The following is a 17,719-nucleotide window of genomic DNA, read 5'->3' on the forward strand; positions in this document are numbered from 1 at the left end:
GGGGGCGGCGTGCACGTGACAGGGAGGCCGCAGAGGCTCCTGGGTAGTGTAGTCCCACGCCTCAGGGATGCCCCAGGCTGGGTGGGGGGGGTAGGACAGGTTGGAGCTGGGCTGTGGCGCCAGGCTTCATGAAGGGTTCCTCTCCACTGGAACCTCAAGCCCCTGCCGTGCGTGTTTTTACCTCCTACTCCACCTCCTCCTAGCCCCTGGGGTGCTCAGCTCGTGAGCCTCAGGCTCTGCCAGACTCGTGTCAATTATTAATGCAAAGGGAGCAAAAGAAAGGAGGGTGGAGAAAAGAAGGAGAAGAATCCCCCATCTTTCTCCTTTCTCCCCCCTGGCTGTCGTTCAGTCTGCTTTAAGCACAAAAGAAAGGAGTAAAGAGGATGTCCAAACATATGCATGAGGCACGTATGAGGCATATGCAACAGATGCAGTGCCTATAAATACATCGCGAGCGCTTTCACTGTAGGCACCCGTTTGCAGACATCTCCCCCCTTCTCCTCCAAGCTGCTACTCCCAGCTTACCCCCACTTAATGTGAGTCAGTACCAGGCCCACCTCTGTTGCAAGTCGATACATGATAGTTCTCTGTTCTTACCCCTTCCACCCTTCCCTTCTGCTTTACCCTCATTAATGCTAGATGCTCCGTCTGTTGTAGTTTCTGTGCCCTTGAAGTAAGGGTAGATGGAAGCAGGTGTCCCAGAACAAGGGCTTCAGTGACAGCAGGAATTGCTCTTAAAGAGATCCTCTGAGCACCTGCTTTAAACTCACAGAAAATAGAACAGGCTAAGAGCTAAGGTAGGACACTCCTATCATAAAAACAGCACGCCTAGTTTAAAAGTTAGAAATTCAGGCAGTCACTAGTAAAATTTATACATTTGCTCTGCTTGGACATGAAATATGATTAATTACATCCTTTCCACAAGGATAATCTAGAAAATAAGGAAACCAAGAAGGTTAAGCCAAATACAGTAGAGAGTTAGAGAGCTTACACAAAATAACAAGTTCCTGTAAACAGCCTATGATGTGTTACAGATAGGAAAGAAAAGCAGACAGTAAGAGGTGATCCAAGCCTTTGCCACAAGTGAGCCGCTGCATTAAGGAATTCACATAAGCTTGTCAACGCTGAAGTGACCAAGCATGCTCAGTATAGATGGACTGATGGGGAAGTGTTATTTGCAAAGCTTTGACAAATCCAAGCAGGCCGAAGTCTCATTTAGTGGCTTACAACTTGAATAGAAGACAACGTTAGGTTTCTATGGTTCTCATAGAACACTAGGTACTCTTCCGTAACACACAATGGCAGAGAAGTTTTAAGCATTTATTTTTATCGACTGTATTAGCTGCCAGTATGAAATAACTGATCTCTACCTGGTATCAATTCCTGCTCCAAGTGCTTGATTAGATATATCTAAGAGCTATACCTAATAACAGACAGAATCCTGCCTTATGCTAACATTAGCTCAGGAGACTGATAGCAGGCTTAGACAAAGCATGGCAGTAGTTTGGGTTATTTTCCAGGCACAATGTAGATGTCCTTAACAAGTGGTAAAGTAGAAAGCAAAACGTACAGACGGATCTAATTTAACAGACTCCATTTACTATTTAACAATATCAATGATTTTCTCTATAGCTCTGTTCAATAAAACAAACTATACTTTGCATAATAGATTACTTCGTCGCAGGTATTGCACAGGCTATATTCATCTGGCCACCATAGAAAAAAATAGCAGGTTACCATCCTTTTTTAATATATCATTAAGAGTAATTAAACCCAGTAAAAGAGCATACTAACTATTTATAATGGGTAATCTGTCATTTACATATCCACAGCTCTCATTTCAGCTCTACTGGATTAGGGAATCCAGTGTATGAGACAGAGCATAAGGAAGGCCTCCTCTGTGCAACACATTCCCCTTGGCTACTGGCCTCCAAAGGCATTCAGTGGGTCATCAAATGTGCTCAGTGCCTTGCTTTCAGACTTCACTTCCGAGGCTGTCTGGGAAGATCTACTTTTGGGAGTGGGTATCTTGGTTTGGCTGCTAGAGAAGATATCATCTAGAGGGGAAGAAAAAAAAAAAGATGCTTTTAATGGGAATTAACTGCTAAACAGAAGTAACATTGTACAGAAAAGTCCCCAACACACAACAGGGACTGCCAAGGACATTCTGTGATAAACAAATGCTTTCCTGCTGCTTGCAATTCTACATCTATTTGTAAGGACATACGTGGGAGCTGTTAGCTGTAAGTCAAATCAAGAACATTTTTTCTTCTCGGTAAAGTAGAATAATACTTGTATTTTATAACGTCTGAACTCTCAGAAGCATTTGAGAAATACTAATAAGTTAAACCTCCACAATAAGTTTCATTGTGCAAGTTCCAGATAACCTTCCACTTATCTAGAACATTGGTGTCTGAAGAACTTGAGAGACTCCAAGAGTAGCCAAGACTGGTGTCAAAGAAGATCACAAGAGAAAACCAGTACTTGCTAGGAGCTATTGTGGCATCTGCTAGCCATAGAGAGAATCTTTAACCTATGGCAGAATAAAAACACAGCATATATCACTTGAGAATAGGGCACAGCTAAGATGCAAGGAGGCAGACTGCTCTGACTGCTATCCTAAAGGACAACAGGTAAGAGGAAACCCTCCAACACAGATACCCTGTATCAGCAGCAGAGCCCATAGACCTGCAGTTCTTGCTGGGGCTAGGGCTGCTCGTGTGTGGCTATACTCCTGGAAGAAGACAGTTTCTACAGTACAAACACTGAAGTGACTAGTGAGTCAGATACCTCACAGCAATTCACAAGGCTAGTCATGAATCCCTATTTAGAAAACACACCTTACACTGAGGTTCATAGCTATTTACTTGTCCAGAGGATGAATGCCAATATTCCAGACTTCAACATATATCTTAACCGTGAGCAGAGGCCAAGCAAGAAGTAGCCTATCACAGCACACTCGCCTGTCTGTCCTCACTGCTTCTTCCTCTCTGGTATGTTTGCTGTTGTGATTATCATAAAAGATTACACGGGAATAATCCAGGAAAGCATCTCAGCACAAGAGCAGTTTAGAACAGCAGTAAAATAAAGTAATCCCTTACTGGCATCACTCCACAGCAAAAACCTATCACATGGATTAGATTCACAGCCAGCTGGGAAGTACAGTGAGTGACATCAGCAGTAAGTGGCATCACTCACATTTTATAACAAGGTTTAGGAAAGAGGAGAGAGTTTTGGTCATGGAAAACAGCATTTGTCAATGCACAAAAAAAGCTCAATCTCCATTTTTCTTGGACTGTCCCAGATGGGCAGTGATGGCTGTTGATTAAGCTGTTTGTGTCATCAGCCATAAGGTCACTGAGGAGGCTAGAATAAAGATGTGAAATACAAATTCCTCCTAATGTGCAACCACAAGCTTACCACAAATGTACCAAATAATGACACAAAGCTGCAGTAGGGCAAAGAAAGCAAGCAGCTTGCCTCCTCCACCCTACCAAACTGCATCCAGCTATTTGCAGTAGAAAGGATTTTCTAGGACAGCAACATTCAGCCTAAATGAAGTGCTACCACAATCCCTGAAGCCAATCCTTAACCTACATGGTAGGAAAGTGCCCGTTCTACTAACCTACAGCCAAGAGAGCATCCTCACTATCAACTATCTTCCCTATGCTCCTGTTGGGCTTCTGAAACTCCACAGTTTTGGGCACTAAAAAGCTGCATACCTATAGCTGCACCACAAAACAGTCAATGCTCTAGAGGAAAACAAACTCTATCAGATAACAGGATGCTGTAGCTGCTTGTAGGCATCAACATCACATGTAAGAGACAACAAGCTCTAGGACCAGAGTAGATGTCAAAAGCAGAAGCAAAAACAGGCTCTATTGTGACTAATTTTCCAAGTTCCTTTCAAGTGACACTCTCAAATTGTTTTTCAATGTGAGGTTCTGATTTTTTGTGCAAAACTATTTAGAAGGGGTAGCTGTTTCAGAAGTCCTTTTGTTTGATATAGGCTACATATAGCAAAAAAACAGACAAATATTTTTGTTGATCCCATCCATATTTCAAATATCTTACTTGCAAATCTGTGTTATTTTTTATATCAATTCAGAAGATTTTTAAATCTCAATGTTTTCATTCTCTGGCAAGTTTTCTAACATCTTTAGAGACTTCAGCCAGGTCATTCCATCACATTTGCGTGCTTAAGAGTAGCACAAGCAAAACTGTGATGAATCAGATTCAATCTGAATAGGTGGGATGTGAGGAAAGATGCCGATCTCTTCACATCATTAGTGATTCATCTGAAAACAGGATACAAGAAGCTGTGCAAATTAAACAGAGAGCATATCTCTTAGTGCTGTAACAGGATGAGATTAGTCTCTTACTCCAGATGAGAAATTTTCTAATTCCCACAGATAAGAAAATCTCTACAGAAATTAAATTATTCCTCATTTCAAAAGAGGACTTTTATACGCTTTCCTAAACCATTTAGATCCTGTGCTGTTTCTACAGATCTAAGAAGTTCTCATCCAGGGGTAAAATCCAAATATATCCAGAGACTTGAGAGCAGCTCATAGTTAAGGACAGCAAAGGGTTCTAAAACATCTCTGGAAAACATGACTCTGGACAATATTATGAGATTAGTAACAAGACATTAGACACTTACCCATATCATCATCAAATATGGATTTTTGTTCCACCTTTTTCTTGGCGTTCCTTTCTTTTGGTTTTATGGTGAGATCCGCAAAGATATCAATGTTATCATCAAACAGGTTAGTCTCTGGCATCTTCTCTTTTGTTTTCGTCATTGGTTTAATTGCCTCAGTAGCAAATATATCATCCTTAGAGCAAAGTACAGAGAGATCATCAACACACACTACACTTCAAAAGAATAGTCATTACCTGTACACAGCAGCTAAGATGTTTAGAAGACTGACAGCATTGACAAACCTGAGAATTTTCAGTCCCTTGTCCCCAAGGGTAAGTGCCCTAGTGTGGGATTGTGCACAGGTCAAGTACAATACAGAGATACTTGTATCACCTCTCCAGTCTGCCAAATCCATTCCTCCTTTAAAGATCTATTTGAGCTAATGTGCATTGAACAGGCAAGTAACAAAAAGGAACCAAATACTTCACTACTTTGAAAATGGTCATAAACACAGGGATGTCATCACAGCACATTCATTGATGCGTCTGCTCTGTGTTAAGAATCCACCTTTGCTAATAAACAGATGAACATCCAAATAAAGGGTTTCTGTTGCCCAATATCAAAATATAATTGACAATTTACCTCACTCATTCTCCTGCACACCCCCAGTCCTACAACAACCACCTTTCAGCATATGTTTAAGTAGAAACTTCTGCATAAAACCCTGGGGATCAAAAAGGCCAACATGGCAGGCTTTTCATCCTACTCTTTCCAGCAAGCTTCAACCATTACCTCAAAGATGTCTTGTGCAGTAGGGTCAACAGCTTGCCGGACAGAAGATCTCAACTCCTTCTTTCCAGTTTTCTGACTGGTGAAGAGAGAATCTTCCTCTTCCTCCAAAAAGGGTATAGGGCTGCTTTTCGATGATGATTTTTTCTGTACAGACTGGAAGAGATCATTGCTGTTCTGATTACCCAGAACAGACAGATCAGGCTTTTTCTCTCTGCCCTTAATAGGTGCGTTAGACACATTGTCTGGAATTTCCTTCTTCAGCTTTGACTGTGCAGCTGTTCTGGATGCTGAGCTGCTTGCAAAAAGGTCTTCTGATTCAAATATATCATCTCCTTCATCCGTGGATTCTGGAGGAAGGATTTTGTTTGTCCCAGCAGAAAGAACGCTGCCATGAGCCGGTAGTGACAAGCCAGAGAGAAAGCCATTTTCCTTGGACTCTCCTTCAGTAACAAGAGGCTCCTTTACGTTCTCTATTGGTGACCTCTGTTTTGGTAGTGAGAATTGCAGTTCTTTAGCGCTGTTTACCTCCTCACTCTCACCAGACTCTTGTGCAGCTAGACGGCGGGCCATTCTGCTAGGAGGTCTTCGTTTTCCTGTAACCTTGATCCTGGTCTGCAAGAAAAGAGCAGGGTTATATATAAAGGAAAACAAAAAAACAAACAAACAAACAAACAAACAAAATAAAACAAAAAAAAAACACCAATAACAACAAATTTATGAAAGAGACATTAGGATTCACATTTTGTTCCCTTATAACATTTTCTGCCTTCATAACACATCCAATTAACACAGTACCCGTTTCATACTAGCACACTGAAACCAAATTAACTCCAAGTTTTGCTTATAATGCTGGTTTACGTAACTTCAGCAGCTACCTGTACATTTAAGCAAGTGTTTAGTTGTGAATTCTGAGCAAGGAATGATGAAACTAAATCATTATCTGCTCAGAGAGAGAAGCAGCAAGAACCATCATCATCTCAGCATTATCCACCCTCCCTATTTTGCAGGAAGGAATCTGGACATTCAAGCTCGGAGTAGCTTGCAGTAAGAAAATATTCTGAAAATAACTCAGGACTTTTGATTTGCTAGTCATTCCACAGCAGGTAGAACGGGGGTGCAAAAGCAATAGGACTTGAAAGAAGAGAGTCACAACACAGGTCAGCAAATCACATTAACCTTCTGACTTTAGGCACTACTTTAATCAGACACTTTGCTAATCCAGAAACTTCTGTGGTGCACAGTTAGTCTAGGTCATGACTAATTACATTTTCCATTTAATTTCATTGCTTTTTATGAAAACACATCCTCCTGCAAGTTTCCATTATAGCCTCTATGATACACCACATGGGCACACAAGTAGTAAACATCAGTTCAACCTCATCTTCCCTGTTATTAACACCCAGACCAAGTCTTAACTGTATGATTCAAGATTTTTTTAAAGAACCGTTAAATCCTTAAGTAGAATGTCTTTTGCAGTCCATTAAGAAAAAGGTAGGAATAAAAAACAAGTGAGCCAGGAGACAGATCTACCATTTCAAAAGCTGTAACTTCTTTGTTTGTGGCTGGGTTTATTTTGTTTGTTTTTTGGTTTGCATGTTTTGTTTGCTTAGGGGGGTTGTGTGGTATTTTTTTGTTGTTGTTTTATTTTCTTTTGAGTTTTGTCTTTAAGGGCTTTTTTTGAACTTTTGTCTGAAAAAGAATTATGACTGAGAGTTCAGGACAGCACAACATGTTTATCCACAGAGGGGATAAAGCTCAACCTCCAGCAGTAACATGTCCTTGACATCTTGCTACAGCAGCTGTCTATAATGTATTTTATAGTTAGCCTAGAGAAATGCCTTATGTTTTTCATGCTGGCACCCTTCAAGACAGTACAAGGTATTAGACTAAAATACCTTCAACCTATAGGGAACAACAATGTGTTTGGGTGCTGTATGCATGTGCCTTAAAAAGGGACTGAATTGGGCATATGTGTAAGTCCCTTACAGAGCTAAGAATGCAGTAAACTTGTGCTTCTCTTCATTGGCCTGGTACAGTGGATTAGATTTCCACACCTTTATTCAGATAGACTACACTGATAGCAGAATTTGCATGGCAAAACATAGGTTTCCGAAAGAGAACAGCCTGTTTTGAATCCCCTTTTCTATCCTGTTAAATACCGAGGTTACCTTATTGGCACTGTGCAAGGTATCCGCTTGCATAGGCTGATCAAAGCTTACACCCAGTTCCTCATTGTTTCCTGCAGCAGGGAAGGCTTCACTGTTCTGTACATCGCTGGGTTCATTCAGTGGAGTGTCCAAAACCGGCAAGGGGGACTTTATGTTGGAGACCTTAGGCATTGCACCAGGAAGTAAGGCTGCAGGGTTAATAGCTAAGTTAGCCTACAAAATAGAGAAAAAACATACAAACACACACAAAGAAATCATGTTAATACTGCTCAAGAGCAGGCATGGCTCCAGAGAAGCAGCAAGCGTGCTTAGGCATTCAAGTTCTACTCCTAAGAGTACCTGGCCTCTCTCTCATATCTACTCACTTCTGCATTTCCCACGTCATCTGTCTCACTAAATCTGTTGAGTGCTCAACACTATTATCCTGTATAAAGCTCCAAGAACAGCATGGCCACTCTACATCAGGCAAAAATCTATGTGTCTCAGTATCCTGTCTGAGGAAAAGACTGGCTCTGACATTAGTGATACAGTAATATAGATAGTTATTAGATTTTTCATATCAGAGAGGGAAGCAACCAAAACTCAAAACCCCTAAAAGTCTCTGAACATACTTAAAGTAGTGCTGAGTAGATTAGCAGGCCAACAAGCAGCCCACCCTCTGCCCCCAGATAGAGTTAAATAGCATTGCTCATAGTCAACTCTGAAAGGTGAGAAGGGGGAAATAATGTTAAACATGCAATACAGGAAAAAAAGTAGCAATATAGAACGTAATCTGAAAAAAAATTGCAAGAGTAAGGTAGGGAAGTAAAAGGAAGTAAAAAGATTTTGTTTCAGGGAGAGCCATCAGTAAGGCAAGGAAGATTTTTTAAATTTTTTTTTTTGAAAGTCAAAATGCCAATAAAGTAATTACTTGTAACTTTCCAATCCGAGATGAGGGCTCTTTGGTTTTAATGGGAACAGGACCTGTAGATTTCTGCACAAAATTACACTGGATTAAACAACAGCTGGACAAGTTAATATCAACATCTTCAACCAGACCATAGCTTACATTTTAATATATCTAAATAAAGAAACCAGCTCACTGCTTACCAGCTTCTTCTGGAATACCTTGTTATCGAGGCATCTCATTACATCCCAGTACCACAGCTATAGTCATTCAATTTTCAACTTCTCAGTTCCCAACATCATAGCCCTATGGCCATTATGGCATCTTTGTTCCACCCTCTTTGAATCTGATATTATGCTTTACCATAGTAACTCTACAACTTCCATCTTCTCCATGTCACACATGACTCTTGTCAAATCAAATTCTGACAGCCACTGTTCCTCCTTGCTTGTTCCTTCCCCTAAGATCCTCTGAGGCCATGCTGCCAGATCATGATATAATGAACTTGTCTTCTCTTTGTAACCAGCTATAATAGGGCCACAGACTTTAATGCAGCACACTTAGAATCGAAGAGGGTTATAGAATAAAACCTCTTAGCTCAAAAGGAAAACAGCTTCTAAGAAGGGAGTGCTCCTCTACAGAAGGCAGACCATCAGTACCAGAAATAAGACCAGCAGACTAAATGAGCAAGAGCAGCTTGGTGGTCTGAAGATTTGAATCAGTTCTAGGACCTGGGGATAAACCAGATCAACAGAGGTGTTTGTCCAGGGTTTGCTCGCTACAAGTGTCTGATCTAACTGGTTTTATGAGCTGGGCCATACTGCCATTGGTGTGATTGGTCACTGAGGGTTTGTACACTGTTTTGGGGGACTTCATAGCATGACAGAAGAACCCTGCTACCTGAAATTATTCTCCATTTAAATGCACATGGGATTTGGTTGAACCTTGCACAGGAACCTTACCAGTAGCTACAAAAAAAGGCCTGACAAGTGTGGTTCTCCACGTCAAGGAGTACTTCACCAAAAGGGAAGACAGGCTTGCTCTGTGTTCCTCAACCCAGGAGGCAAAATACAGCCACCCCCTTTCCCAGAAGATGAAAAGCTCGTTTCCTACAGCTGGAAATCAAACAAGCATCTCTGATGAGACAAGACAGACTTCAGATCCAGACTGCCTCTCTGTGATATGCTGTTTCTGCAAGATTAAGAACAGGAGTAGGAGTCTCGTTTGCTCCTCATAAAGCCTTCAAGAAAAGATTCTCAACAGCCACAGATTTGTACCATATGCCATAATCTCCTTTCTGAGGAAGCCTACCTGTACTTTAAAGATAACATTCACTCCATCAGACACTGGCAATTCAAAGAATGACTAAGTGATCAAATCACACATTTTTCTATCAAACTGCACCTGAAGCCTAGTTCTTCACCACCCTGCACTTTGCCCTCATAAGCATGTGGGTAACGAATAAAACACTGTCAACAGCATTTCAACTTCTAGCAGTTAACTTAAATTTATGCTGCTGTTGATAAGCAGAGATAAGTATGGCCATGCATTACTGCATTTCTGCAGCTTTGTAGCCAGTGAATTCAGGCATTAGTTTTGATCTTAAAACATCTCCTTATCCTGTGCATATTGTTCAAGACACAAGATTTCAGTACTTGCCTCTGTAGTAACTGTCTTCGGACCTTCATCTTGTTTGGCACTTAAAGCATCTTCCAAGGGAGGGCTCGAACTGGCTTTAACTGTTTTCTTCTCCACTGTTTTCTGAAAACATTAAGCGCACAAATCCACATGAATTGGTAAAAAGCACAATCAGCAGAACAACAAAACAAGCAAAGATTTTTACAATCTCATTTCCATTTGCAAAGAAAACTACCAACATCTTTTGAGTCTGCAATGCACAGGCATTGCTTTTTGGTCACAATAGCAAGGGCCTTCCACTCTACCATACTTTTAACCTACCCATGCCTTTGTTGTCTATACTAAAAAATAAAGTGAGTTTGGATATGCTTCTGAATGCATATATATGCTGTCCTCATAGACAGGACAGTGGGGAAAATAAAGGTACAAAGATAGCTAAGCAACACTGCTATTTTTATGGATTCAAGCAAGCAGGCTCTGTACTTAGCTGCCAAGCACTAATTAACTAAGACCACCCCTTCTACAGTCCTCAGAGAAACAGTTTCCAGGAAATATTGCCAGTTTTCCAGCCTAACTTTCAGCTAACAACCTGAAAATAGATTAAATTAAACTGTAAATACATTTAGAGTAGCAGTTTAGAACGCATGTTAGGACTTTGACCTCAAACCACCCGTAATGCAGCCCAGTTCATTACTGCAGCTGCTTGCACTCTAAAAACAATCCAGTGATCAAGAACATTTTAACACATTCATTACCTTAAATTAAACCAATCTGCAGACTTTAACAGCATAAGTTATCAAGTAAGGCTCAGTCATGCATGAATCACAGGGAAGAAAGTGAGACTTCAGTTGCTAATATTACAAGTTGGCAAGAATATCATTGGGTAGACAAACACAATGAAAGATGGAAAAGTAGAGATCTAGTTTTGTTCCGTAAATGGCCTGTTTCTAAAACCAGGGCATTTGCAGTAGTTACTGAATGTGGGTTCTTGCACTTAATAGACAAAACAGTAAAGATAGAAAGGAACAAATGAGCTCTCTACAGTCTGTATTCTTCAGGGTAGGAAAGTCAGCTTATTTTTTTCCCCAGAACAATGCTGCCAGGCAGCTATGGTTTAAGATCAACAATCTGCCACTGTACTAATGATCTGCAGTTCCTGTACTAGATATTCAATCATGATTTCTTATCCAAACTGTTATGCCTATTGAAAAGAAAAACATAATCACGTCTATTCTTTCGCATTTAAAAGGTTATTTTGAAGTAACAGATGCTTCCCCTTGTTACCTTTATAAAGTTAGTAAAACCCCTTAGTTCTAAACTCTATAAGAAACTAACAAAAAAATTAAGTCTACTCAAAGAGACCTCTCAGTGATATGCAAGTATGTGAATCTCAGTAGTTTTTGGTGAAAGCGTAGCTATTCCTTGAAGAAGCTGGTCACAGGAAGATAGACCAGAATAAGGTTACAGCCCTTATCCATCTAAAAGGGTAACTACACAGCTAGTCCACTACAGTGCAAATTAAAACAGGTTTATCTGAACTACTATAGAAGCGGTTCAAGCTGCTTCTTATTGCAGTGACAAATCAGGTGTCATACAAATAGTGAATGCCTCAGGGAAGGAAGTGTAATTTTTTAATCTGTTTTCCACAGTTTGGTTGTGAAGCTATATCTGTAGGCAATCTGTAACCTGGAAAGGCAGATTTGAGTCTGGCCATCTGTGCTAGCTCTCCCACAAAGCATGCTGAGCCTAAAGAACCTCGTTGCCCTTTGGAGCAGAGAAGGTGTAAGCTGAAGTCCTACCATCTCCCTGCCTGTTAAACCAGTCAGACCCTGAATAATACAAACATAACTCCACTATGATTTCTGCTCAGGTATATTCTCTAACACCTAAGCCCATCCCAGTGGCATGCAAAGATGAAAATAATCTACTCCTCACATCCCAATTTTGGGAGATTTGTTGCATCTATTTGTTACTTAGGTCTTCAGGGTCACAGGAGACATTTCTATTCTCTTAAAAAAGATTAATTCATTTCATTTCTTGTGGAAACACACATGGAAAAAATCCCTTTTATACACGTCTTTCCAAAGTCTTTTACAAAAGTCATTTATAATAGAGGACCAGATACCGGAGGGCTTGTTTTAGCAGTACTGAAGAGATCATCTTCATCATCATCCCCAAAAAGCCCTCCTCCAGATGATGGTTTCAGGATACAGTTTGCAGACTGAAGAGAGAGACGATAAAAATAAATAAATAACAGTGTCACTGATCAAAAGCATGTCTCCTTCTGCCTGTGATGCCTGAACTGATTTTAGCATTTGGCCGTCCCTGGAGATCAGGGACTTTTAAGTTACGTACAAACAAGCAATACTGGTAGGTTGCACACTTCAAAGACCATTTTTAAGTAGAAGGTTTAGAGGAGGGCTTTGAACTCACCACCGACTTCTTGGGGCTGGCAAAGAGGTCAACGTCTGGATCATTGTCCTTCTGAAGTTTGTGACTGAAAAGAAGCTCTTCATCTTGAAAGACTCCAGTGCTTTTGGGACGAGTGCTTTTCTTGGAAGGCTGAAAGGAAGAGAAAGGTCCGCACTATGAAAAAACCCCTCCCTGCTGAGGGCATCTAGTTCATGGTTTTACTTGCCTAGTAATAAGACAGCTTATAATTCACTCGAGGCTGCACTACAGCCTTAGCAACAAAAATACGTTAACTATCAGTTGCATTTTTCACTGACTAAATTTGAAAAACCTACAAAGTAAATACATGTATTAATAGTTCATTTTTATGAGAAGACATTAACCAAAATGTCCCTGTCCGCTGACCTGAAAGCCAGCTTCTATTCCTTACTCATTACATGTCCCTAGGAGGAGGAAAATTTTTTCAGTATGGTATCATGACTGTACAGGAAGGTTTATATTTTAGCAAGACACTTTTGTGCCTTGAATTGTTCAGATGAAGGTGCAGGACAGAAGTGAAAAGAAGAGAATCTGGGTAATTATTTTTCTGAGCTACCTTTAATTAAAAAAAAAAAAAAAAAAAAAAAAAAGGAGAAGAAAGACAAAAGACAAAGTCCTGTAAAGCTGTTCTGGTTGACAGAGTTCCCATTCTCCTCCCTTTAAAGCAAAAGCACCCCCATCATGAAGAAAATAACATAACATCTGCCTTTGGCAAAAACATGTACTTTCAACTTCGCTGCTGAGTGGTAGGGAAGGTTGACAGTCAAATAGAGCACCTTATCAGCCCTCCATGATCTGGCAAGCCAACTGGTATCAGCTGCTATCTAAGCAGCTTCCAGCATATCATATTTGGTCCACTCTTCCTGTTCTACATTTTTTTTTTTTTTATAACTGCTCCATTCTCAGCCTTTCCATGCATCAGTTTTAACTTTACATCAAAAGCCAGGTCAAATTTTTAGAGAGCTAGATGTGCTGTGTATGCCTAGACATATGTAGACCTGATACAGGTCTAGTAGCATCCATACACAAAACACATGCTAGACTGAGACAAACACTCAAAATAGTCGTACCTTTCAGATTTCCCTGCTAAAAAGATTAGGTTCCTAAATCATCTATTGTGGTTTTTGCATGATTATGCATTTCAGCACCTTAATCACTCCATGGATGTTAGATGCTGACTGCTGAATGCTTTCCAGGAAAGCTTTGAGAGATTCGGGATCATAGGGAAGCATAGGAATCATTTATCATCCAAGAATTTGGAAGTTTAAAATTCGAAAGAGATTGAACTTAATGACTTGCAGAGAAGGGAGGGTAAAAACAAAACCTTGCCTATAATAGGAGAGGTATAGAGGCAGAAATATTGTTTCTCTGTTCAAGAACGTCTCTAGACTCACCACACCAATTTCTTTCTGTGCATTTTTAGTGCCATCATCTTCCAGTCTCTCCTCTTCCTCCTCATCAAACAAGCTTAACACTTTCTTAGCTTGGGTCTTGACATCTTTCTCCAGAGCTGGTGGTGATGTTGCAAACAAATCTGAATTGCTCTCTGGCTCCAAAGATGTTGCTGCAAAAGGCTCCACCAAAATAAATAAAAACATCAAGTTTTATTTAGTTCAGGTTTGCCCCCCCAAACAACTAAACTTTACTGTTTAAATGCCAGCAGTGGTCAGAGTTCTGTAATCTGGTATCATATCAGACTACTAAATTCAATTCATTTTTCCTAAACAGACAGAATAGCAATACGCAGATTACCAAGGTAGATTTCAATATAAAGGACACACTTTATGGCTCTGAAAGGAACAAAGGCTTCCTCCTGGTACCTTAACACCACAGTGCTGTTGATAAGCAGCTTTCTGCATAAGGTTTCCTCCCCATCTATAAGTCAGGCTGTCTCTGCTCCACGAAGCTGCATACAACAGTTTTGATATTATCTATGAGGCACCGAGTTCATGCAACTTGAGATTCCTTGGAGTAGGCAGCACTACCTGAACACCGAATGTGATCAGGAAAACACAGTGTGATAATAGCACCCTGGAAACCCATCAGCTGGTAATTCTCCAGCAATCACTCAGTAGGAGAATACCCAAGAGTAAATTCTGCTGAAGCTTCTTCAATAATGCACTAAAATCTCATTTTGTAAACAGTGGAACCCAGGAGAAACTCACGATTCCAAGAGACACATTTCTACAGCTACCCAAACCATTTATAATTCACCAAACAGTATGCTCAAAAAATAAAGTTACTGAGCTTTACAAAGCCTATGCATCAGTATAGGCTGCTTTTCGGAAAGGAGAGCTCTACGAATGTGAATAAAGATTGCCTTGTCCAGTATGGAGGGGGAAAAAAACAAACGCCAAACAGAAATCTCTCATGCATGCCAGCTGGAAAACAAATTTAAAAGTAATTTACTCAATTTTTGGTCTGTTTGATCAAGTAATTCTGCTAAAGAAAGATTGAATTACTCTCTCTTTAGCAATAGCAGACACAATACAGAAAAATAATTCTGTCCCGAAGCAGCACCACTGAATTTTGAAACTGAACGTTTGCCAAGCTTCATATTAATGTAAGAAAATCGCTCACTTTTTCCTTTGTATGCTGCCCTGCAACATCTGTTCCTCTAGACACGGGAACTGCTCCAGGCTCTTCTAAAGACCACAAGGTATCTTCTACCTGGTTAGACTTTGCCTTATCTGGCAGATCTTCCTTTTCCTCCTTTTCTTCATCACTGAACAAAGGTGGTGCTTGTGCTGGTTTTACTTTCTCCTGCAAAATTAAGAGAACGTTATTGACACAAAATTGCTTGGTGTACAGGATGCACTTATTGCTGTGGGATAGCAGACTCCCAGTGTGCTATCTGCAGGGGTCTATGTGGACACTGGTAACATGCTTGACATCTCTTACTTTGCTCCCATGGGGCTTTCTGATTTGTGACTTTTGATTTCTATTGCTATAGTCTCTTAAGACTGAATGAAGAGTGCCAGGAGAAGAGTGCAGCTGCAAGCTTAGAGCAGATGCTGTGGGAAACCTGTTTAATTACTGCACTGGTTCCTGAGACTTCCAGCAGCCAGACCATGGCTTGCCTGTTTTTTTTGTTTTTTTTCTATTCCCAAGCCTATGCTGAACCCAAACTGAAAAAGACAGGGCCTGGAATTATAATTACGTTCATCGCAACTGTCTTCCTGGTAACCAGAAAAGCAAAATTGGGGAGCAGGGGCACACAAGTTCAGGGAGTCCAACAGATACAGCTGAATTCAACTTCTGCAATTCCTACTTGATATTTCAAAGCACAACCAGACAGACAGCACACTGTGGGTTAAGCTCACAAGACAGAGGACAGCGTAAGTGCCCTCCACAGAGGGCCAGTCAGCTTGGGCCAAGGTGGCACAAAGGATGAAATCCCAGCTTCACAGTCAGCAGTAAGCTATCTGTTCCTGTTAGCGGTACCTTTCAGCTGAAAACTCTTAACACACGCACATGCATTTAACATAAATTAAACAAGTGTAGGGTTGGTGATCAAGACAATTTTGAAATCTTTTAGGCTGATGTTAGAAATTTTTACATGTATGAATTCAGTCTGCCCTGATCCCCTTCCAAGTTTGCTAGAACTACTATTGTCTAGAACAGTTTGGGTTTACATTATCTATCAAGGAAGATATCCTATGAAAACACTGTGCAAGTGTTCTGTATTATTTTTAAAAGAAAGAGAAGGTACCACTGTGGCCTTTGAAGCTGAGGGAAGCAGTGTTGATTGGGAACTGAAGAGTGACTCTCCATTAACAGCATCATCTTCAAACAGCAGTGATACCTTCTGTGGCTTTCTTTGGCTGCAGGTGAGGAAGAGAAAAGTTGAAGATCAATGCAAAAGTTTCAGGGCCCATGTACTGCATCTGTTTAAGTATAACTTCATTTGCAGGGTCTGGTCTCAGATCTAGGACTATGTTTCCTCACCATGTCAACAATTGTACCACCACCCCTCTCATCCGCACAGCTTTCTTGTGAAGAGAGGAGAGTATCAAAAGGTATCAAAGGCAGGAAAATGGATTGCCCAGTTCAGTGGTAGGGAGGAAAGCAATCCATCATAGACATAAAAGAGGTGAAAGAGCCCAGCCCAGCCCACTCAAGCATCTCCACTTCCTCCTCAATAACACTAACAGGAGACAACACTCAATATGTCTGACTCCGTCAGGTTTTGAGGACAGTGCTGAATTGTTCTGAAAAAGCATTCCCGTTTCCTCCCAAAGGATTTTCACCTCTCTTTAGTGATTGCAAATAAATCCTCTTCATCTTCTTCCTCAAAGAGGCTCGTCTTCTTCACAGCTTTAGCTTGACTGATGGTGTTAGCTGATTTTGTAGGTCCCTCTTTTCGGTTATCTTCTGAAGGAGGAAGTTTAGAAGGCTTGGAGACATTCCAGTGTTCCTGAAAAATAAGGAACATTTAAGTTTCTTTTGTCTTGGTCAAAGCCACTTTCACATCTTCTCTACAAACAGAAACAGTTCAACATCTTGGCAGTCCTTGCATCTCTCTACCAGTTTCTTTTCCTGCCTTTGTGTTAGCTACTGACATTGTGCACGCTTTGCAGAGGGCCCAGCCACCTTTTGGTATATAGTATTTGTCAGCACAACAGTGTACACATATTTTACTATTATATTTAGTTCTTCAACTTTAGTTCAACTTCTTGAGAGTTGCTCTCAAGAAGTGAGATCGGTGCAAACTGCAGTCATACTACTCATGTGAGTAAATTCAGAGGCTTTCCAGACCGTTTTTTTTAGTTATTAGTGCCTCTGATTTTCAATTAAGTTGTAGGACACCACTTAAGAGTGCTGGTCATTTATATTTCATTTTTCCCATCCCCACACTTGAAAAAACAAACAAACAAACACCCTGACTATCTAGAACTGTTAAACTTTCCTCACAGAAATTAAGGCAGTAAGTGGAAGCAAACCCACTTTTTCCTCTTTCAATATTTTAAAGTCAGGTTTGTTGGCAGCAGCCTCCTCCATTTATTATTGACCTTTCTATAAATTACATTGAAAATAACAATTATCTCTTCCACATAACTTCTGTTACCCAGATCCGGAGTTAATTTGAGCCAAGAATCAGCTTCCTTGGCTGCAAACAAGTCAGAGGAATGAGGTAGC

The 17,719-nt window shown here is 40.6% G+C and overlaps 1 protein-coding gene across 4 annotated transcripts in view; it reads right to left on the reverse strand.

The window, feature by feature from the left end:
• Nucleotides 1-860: 860 nt before the first annotated feature.
• LOC116491181 (WASH complex subunit 2-like) overlaps nucleotides 861-17,719 on the reverse strand; it is a 35,060-nt gene continuing 18,201 nt past the window's right edge. The window contains exons 20-31 of one of the 4 annotated variants that reach the window (XM_032190950.1): nucleotides 16,831-16,997; nucleotides 16,293-16,404; nucleotides 15,161-15,343; nucleotides 13,975-14,160; nucleotides 12,563-12,691; nucleotides 12,255-12,350; nucleotides 10,151-10,252; nucleotides 8,516-8,578; nucleotides 7,606-7,818; nucleotides 5,438-6,049; nucleotides 4,664-4,838; nucleotides 861-2,057 (exon numbers count right to left, since the gene is read on the reverse strand). In XM_032190950.1, coding sequence (XP_032046841.1) covers nucleotides 1,921-2,057; nucleotides 4,664-4,838; nucleotides 5,438-6,049; nucleotides 7,606-7,818; nucleotides 8,516-8,578; nucleotides 10,151-10,252; nucleotides 12,255-12,350; nucleotides 12,563-12,691; nucleotides 13,975-14,160; nucleotides 15,161-15,343; nucleotides 16,293-16,404; nucleotides 16,831-16,997 — 2,175 coding nt within the window. In that variant the 3' untranslated portion in view covers nucleotides 861-1,920. The remainder of the gene's footprint in view (nucleotides 2,058-4,663; nucleotides 4,839-5,437; nucleotides 6,050-7,605; nucleotides 7,819-8,515; nucleotides 8,579-10,150; nucleotides 10,253-12,254; nucleotides 12,351-12,562; nucleotides 12,692-13,974; nucleotides 14,161-15,160; nucleotides 15,344-16,292; nucleotides 16,405-16,830; nucleotides 16,998-17,719) is intronic. The other 3 variants (XM_032190952.1, XM_032190951.1, XM_032190953.1) reach the window with 3 other exon arrangements.

This window comes from Aythya fuligula, chromosome 7 (assembly GCF_009819795.1).
Source record: "Aythya fuligula isolate bAytFul2 chromosome 7, bAytFul2.pri, whole genome shotgun sequence".
NCBI classification, from domain to species: domain Eukaryota; kingdom Metazoa; phylum Chordata; class Aves; order Anseriformes; family Anatidae; genus Aythya; species Aythya fuligula.